Genomic DNA, 5,053 nt, shown 5'->3' with positions numbered 1-5,053 from the left:
ATGATCTAAACCAGCAGAGGGCAGCACCTGTGATACCAAGAGTCTGCTCCAATCTCTGCAGTAGAATAAAATACAAACACTTGCACCATGATGATAATGACAAGAGAACTATGTGCAAATGACGCATGACGTTACTGAGGACCTGCCCCTACAGCATCTTAGTCTGCCCTGATAGGTGATGTGCAAAAATAAACATTGCCATAAGTCAATAAAATATGAGTAGTGATGGGACTGAACTCAATCAAATAGGAACCATAGGAAAGTCATGAGGGTATTTTTAGATAACAAGTTGCTGTTGCTAATGTTGTACTGCTGCTTATTCTCTGCTGTGTCCTCCTCTCTTTATTCCTCCTCTTGTCAGTTACAAGGACAGTTTATTCTAAATGGCATGCACAAAACTGGAGATGTGATTCTAGGTGGAATTTTTGCAATCAACTTATTTTCTTCTGATCCTGACCTGACTTTTACCTCAGAGCCACAGCTGCCTACCTGCTATGGGTGAGTCTGAAAGACAAACAGTACATTTAAGGAGCTCTTGCTTAGCTAATCAGCATGACGTATTTATCTAATCTTTTTAGTAATATGAACTGATTACATTATAGCTGTATTTAAGCATTGAAGTTTGATTAAGGGTGTTAATGATGATATTATTTTCAGTATCTGTAGTAGTGAAATATGTTGCTTTGCACCTTATAAGGTTTTTCCAAAAACACTCGTTTTTTGTTAGTTTTGATGTCTTAGGATTCAGACAAACTCAGACCATGGCCTTTGCTATCGATGAGATCAACAGAAACTCCAACCTGCTGCCTAATGTCACTCTGGGATACAGTCTGTATGATAACTGCGTCCAACTAGGAATTGGATTTCGTGCAGCACTGACCTTAGTCAGTGGTCAAGAAGAGCAACTTACATTAGAGGAGAACTGTGTAGGAACTCCTCCAGTCCTAGGGATTGTGGGTGATTCTTCCTCCACACGTTCAATTGCCTTATCATCATTGATAGGTTTGTACAGAGTGCCTCTGGTAAGTTTATCTGCCTCTGGAGTTAATCATTGTTCTAAATAATTGGCATGCAATTTAAAAAAATAATAACAATAATTAAATTGTAAATTAAATATTCAACATTGGAAAGCTTTTTAAGTCTGCAGATGATGACTGTTTTTAGTATATGAGATGTTATTTTTTGCAGGTGAGTTATTTTGCCACATGTTCCTGCCTGAGTGATCGACGGAAGTTTCCATCTTTCTTTAGGACGATCCCAAGTGATGCTTTTCAGGTGAAAATCCATCCACCCAAAACCCCCCTGAAAAAGTGTCTCACTCATGTCTCAATTACAGAGTTGTGTGGTGTCAGATATACAACACTTAAAGACAGTGATTAAACATGAGTCTTTGATGAACCTATTCAGCAGGATTTCTAGTAAAGAGGATTCCAGCCTGTGCACTAATCCCTCTGCTATGTGTCCACATAGGTGAATGCTATGATTCAGATTCTAAAACACTTTGGTTGGACTTGGACAGGTCTGATCATCAGTGATAATGATTATGGAGTCCACGCTGCCCGATCCTTTCACTCTGATCTGGGTCCAGCCGGTGGAGGTTGTCTGGCTTACACTGAGATTTTGCCTCAAGGTGACGACCCTGATGAAATAAGGAGAATAGTGGATGTGATGAGGAAATCTACAGCCCGAGTGGTGATTGTGTTTGCAACTCGCACGATTAATCTCATGAAAGAGGTCAGTCATTAAAGAGATATTCTAAAAAAAAACAGTTTAGAGTTTAGATTTCATTTTTAATGTTTCAACTGTAAGTTGTTAAAGCTGCTGTTAGGAGGGGTTTAGAGTAAGTGTGTTTACCAGGACCATTACTTATTATATTTCAATGTACAGGTGGTGAGGCAGAATGTGACAGGCTTGCAGTGGATTGCCAGTGAAGGCTGGACATCAGTTGATGTGCTCCAGACTCCTCACTTCATGCCGTACCTGGGTGGAACACTGGCCATCTCCGTCCGCAGAGGAGAAATACCAGGACTCAGAGATTTCCTGTTACAAATACGTCCTGATCTACATCACAACAACACAGATGGAAACAACAGAGTGAGAATTTCCCACGACCTGGTTATTTGTGAATTTTATATACTGGCTTTAATACACAAAATAATTATCTTTCAGGTGAATCAGTTTTGGGAACACACATTTCAGTGTAGATTTGCACCACCTCCAGCAGGTTGGGTAGAAGCTGGAGGCGAATTATGCACTGGACAGGAAGTTGTAGAGAATGTGGAGAATGAATTAGTGGATGTTTCAAACCTCAGACCAGAGTATAATGTGTATAAGGCTGTGTACGCTCTGGCGTATGCTCTTGATAACATGCTGCAGTGTGAGCCAGGGAGAGGACCTTTCAGCAACAACACCTGTGCTCATTTACAAAGACTGGAGCCATGGCAGGTGATTTATCAGTTAGCACTCCTCATTTTACTCAATCCTTTGTATTTCTTTAATATTTGAATTATTAAAGTGTAAGAACTGAACATATTAACAAATTAAAGCATCTCACTTTCCCTATACAGCAAGCAAACAGTGTATTGTAATATCAGGTTAAAGTGTAAGTATAAAATAGCCATGTGATATGACTTAAAAGGAAATTCATTTCTTAATACAAATTTATGAATAGGTTTAATATTTCTCAGCACTGGTAATAGCTGAGGCCAAAGGCATTGGTTTCAGCCAGTAATCTTTAACAAATCCTGTCAACACACACTCAAATAAATACATTCCTTTTTAAGTGAACATGCACATTTTATGTAAGAAACTTGTAAATATGTTGGTCAGCTGAGGCAAACAACTGCTGGACAGGGAGTAATTGTTGTTTTTGTTCTTGTTTTTCCATTTGTGTGTGATTATCATATCCAAAGCTTCTGTATTACCTGGAAAAAGTCAACTTCACCACAACATTTGGTGATCAAGTGTCCTTTGATGAGAATGGTGATGCCTTACCAATGTATGACATAATGAACTGGGTGTGGCTCCCTGATGGAAGAACTAAAGTTCAGAGAGTGGGTGATGTTAAGAGGTCAGCCTTCAAAGGTGAAGTGCTCACACTGGATGAAGACAGAATCTTCTGGAACTTTGAATCCAAACAGGTTACTTCTTCAATTTATAGACAACCATTGATTTCCCCTGCTTATTAGTCTCGGCCCATACTTTACCTTTGAGTCCACAGAGGTTTGCTATGGTCCCTCTAATGTGAGTGATGTCATCCACCCATATGCATAATGCTACTGACAAGCCTTTCATACATAAAGTACACACTCCTACATTGTATGCATGTGGACCAATGCTTAAGCTACATGTAACACACTTTCCAGTCTAGTTGGTGGGACCTCTTGCTTTGGTTGAAGAAGGGACATCAAAGAAAACAATTACCATGGACTCTTGCTTGAAGTTATAAAATAACTTTTGGTGATACCCTCACCTGTACGAAGTCTACAAGAACATACAAGTAGGGCTGATCTCCTGTTGAGAAACCACTGTTTTTGTCAGGTGATGTGAGATCAACTACACATTAGTTTGAACACAGGATCTTAAAGACCCACATTTTTACTAAATGGAATCTTTGTCATGGATGCCCAACGGAAATCCATAGCAACACTCTGTGGACACAGAACATGGAACAGTATGAAGAAAAATAAAATTACAGATACTGATATTTCTCCACACAGCCTCCTCAGTCAGTGTGCAGTGAGAGTTGTCCTCCAGGTACCCGCATGGCCAGAAAGAAGGGGGAACCTGAGTGTTGTTTTGACTGTGTCCCTTGTTCTGAGGGAAAGATCAGCAATACAACTGGTAAGTGTAAAGTTTTAAACACCACAGTTCACAGATCTTGTATAAACATGTATCTCACCACTTTCCCTCTTTTCTCAGACTCCATGGAGTGCACCAGTTGTCCAGAAGATTTCTGGTCCAGCCCCCAGCGTGATCACTGTGTTCCTAAGAAAACAGAGTTCCTCTCCTACTATGAGCCTCTGGGTATCTGCTTGACAACCACCTCACTGTTGGGCACATTTATCTGTGTTGTTGTTCTGGGCATCTTCATCCATCATCACAGCACACCTATAGTTCGTGCCAACAATTCGGAGCTCAGTTTTCTTCTCTTGGTGTCACTCAAATTGTGTTTCCTCTGCTCGTTATTCTTCATTGGACAACCCAAATTATGGACTTGCCAACTAAGACATGCAGCATTTGGCATCAGCTTTGTGCTTTGTGTCTCATGTATCCTGGTGAAAACCATGGTGGTTATTGCTGTGTTCAGGACCTCTAAACCAGGAGGTGAGTCCAGTCTTAAGTGGTTTGGTGCTGCGCAGCAGAGAGGGACAGTTCTGGTTCTGACTTCTGTTCAAGCAGCAATCTGCACTGTCTGGCTTGTCTCTGCTTCACCAGTGCCTCATAAAAACACCCAGTATCACAGTGACAAGATCGTTTTTGAGTGTGCAGTTGGGTCCACAGTTGGTTTTGCAGTTTTACTTGGTTATATTGGTTTACTGGCTGTCCTCAGTTGTTTGTTAGCTTTTCTAGCAAGGAATCTTCCAGACAGTTTCAATGAGGCCAAACTCATCACTTTCAGCATGTTGATCTTCTGTGCAGTGTGGGTGGCCTTTATCCCTGCTTACATCAGCTCACCAGGCACATATGCAGATGCAGTGGAGGTATTTGCCATCCTGGCCTCCAGTTTTGGCCTCTTGGTGGCGCTGTTTGGTCCTAAATGTTACATAATCATGTTGAGACCAGAGAGAAACACAAAGAAAGCTGTGATGGGTCGAGGTACCACAAACTAAAATTGTGAACACTGCTCTCTCTGTCTATCCTCCATATTTCAGAAGTGAGTGGTGATTATAAAATGACAATATAAGTAATACAATTGTTAAAAAATAAATGTAAATACATTTTAACTATTTTATTTTTTCTTATTTTTTCCAATGTTTGGAGTTAATGTCATTTTACATAACTTATTCTACTGTTAGGAAATCTAACCTTTGTTTTGTTATTATTTCACATT

The 5,053-nt window shown here is 40.2% G+C and overlaps 1 protein-coding gene across 1 annotated transcript; it reads left to right on the top strand.

The window, feature by feature from the left end:
• Positions 1-242: 242 nt before the first annotated feature.
• On the top strand, positions 243-4,846 carry LOC122773966 (extracellular calcium-sensing receptor-like). Its single transcript, XM_044032987.1, has 9 exons — positions 243-498; positions 728-1,022; positions 1,189-1,275; positions 1,471-1,734; positions 1,888-2,094; positions 2,170-2,445; positions 2,913-3,140; positions 3,720-3,843; positions 3,922-4,846. Exons 1-9 carry the CDS (start codon positions 266-268, stop codon positions 4,830-4,832), a joined length of 2,625 nt encoding a protein of 874 aa, XP_043888922.1. The 5' UTR covers positions 243-265; the 3' UTR covers positions 4,833-4,846.
• Positions 4,847-5,053: the final 207 nt, after the last annotated feature.

This window comes from Solea senegalensis, linkage group LG8, assembly GCF_019176455.1.
Source record: "Solea senegalensis isolate Sse05_10M linkage group LG8, IFAPA_SoseM_1, whole genome shotgun sequence".
Taxonomy (NCBI): domain Eukaryota; kingdom Metazoa; phylum Chordata; class Actinopteri; order Pleuronectiformes; family Soleidae; genus Solea; species Solea senegalensis.
The sequence above is the reverse complement of the archived record's forward strand: the minus strand, read 5'-3'. Positions and strand labels throughout refer to the sequence as shown.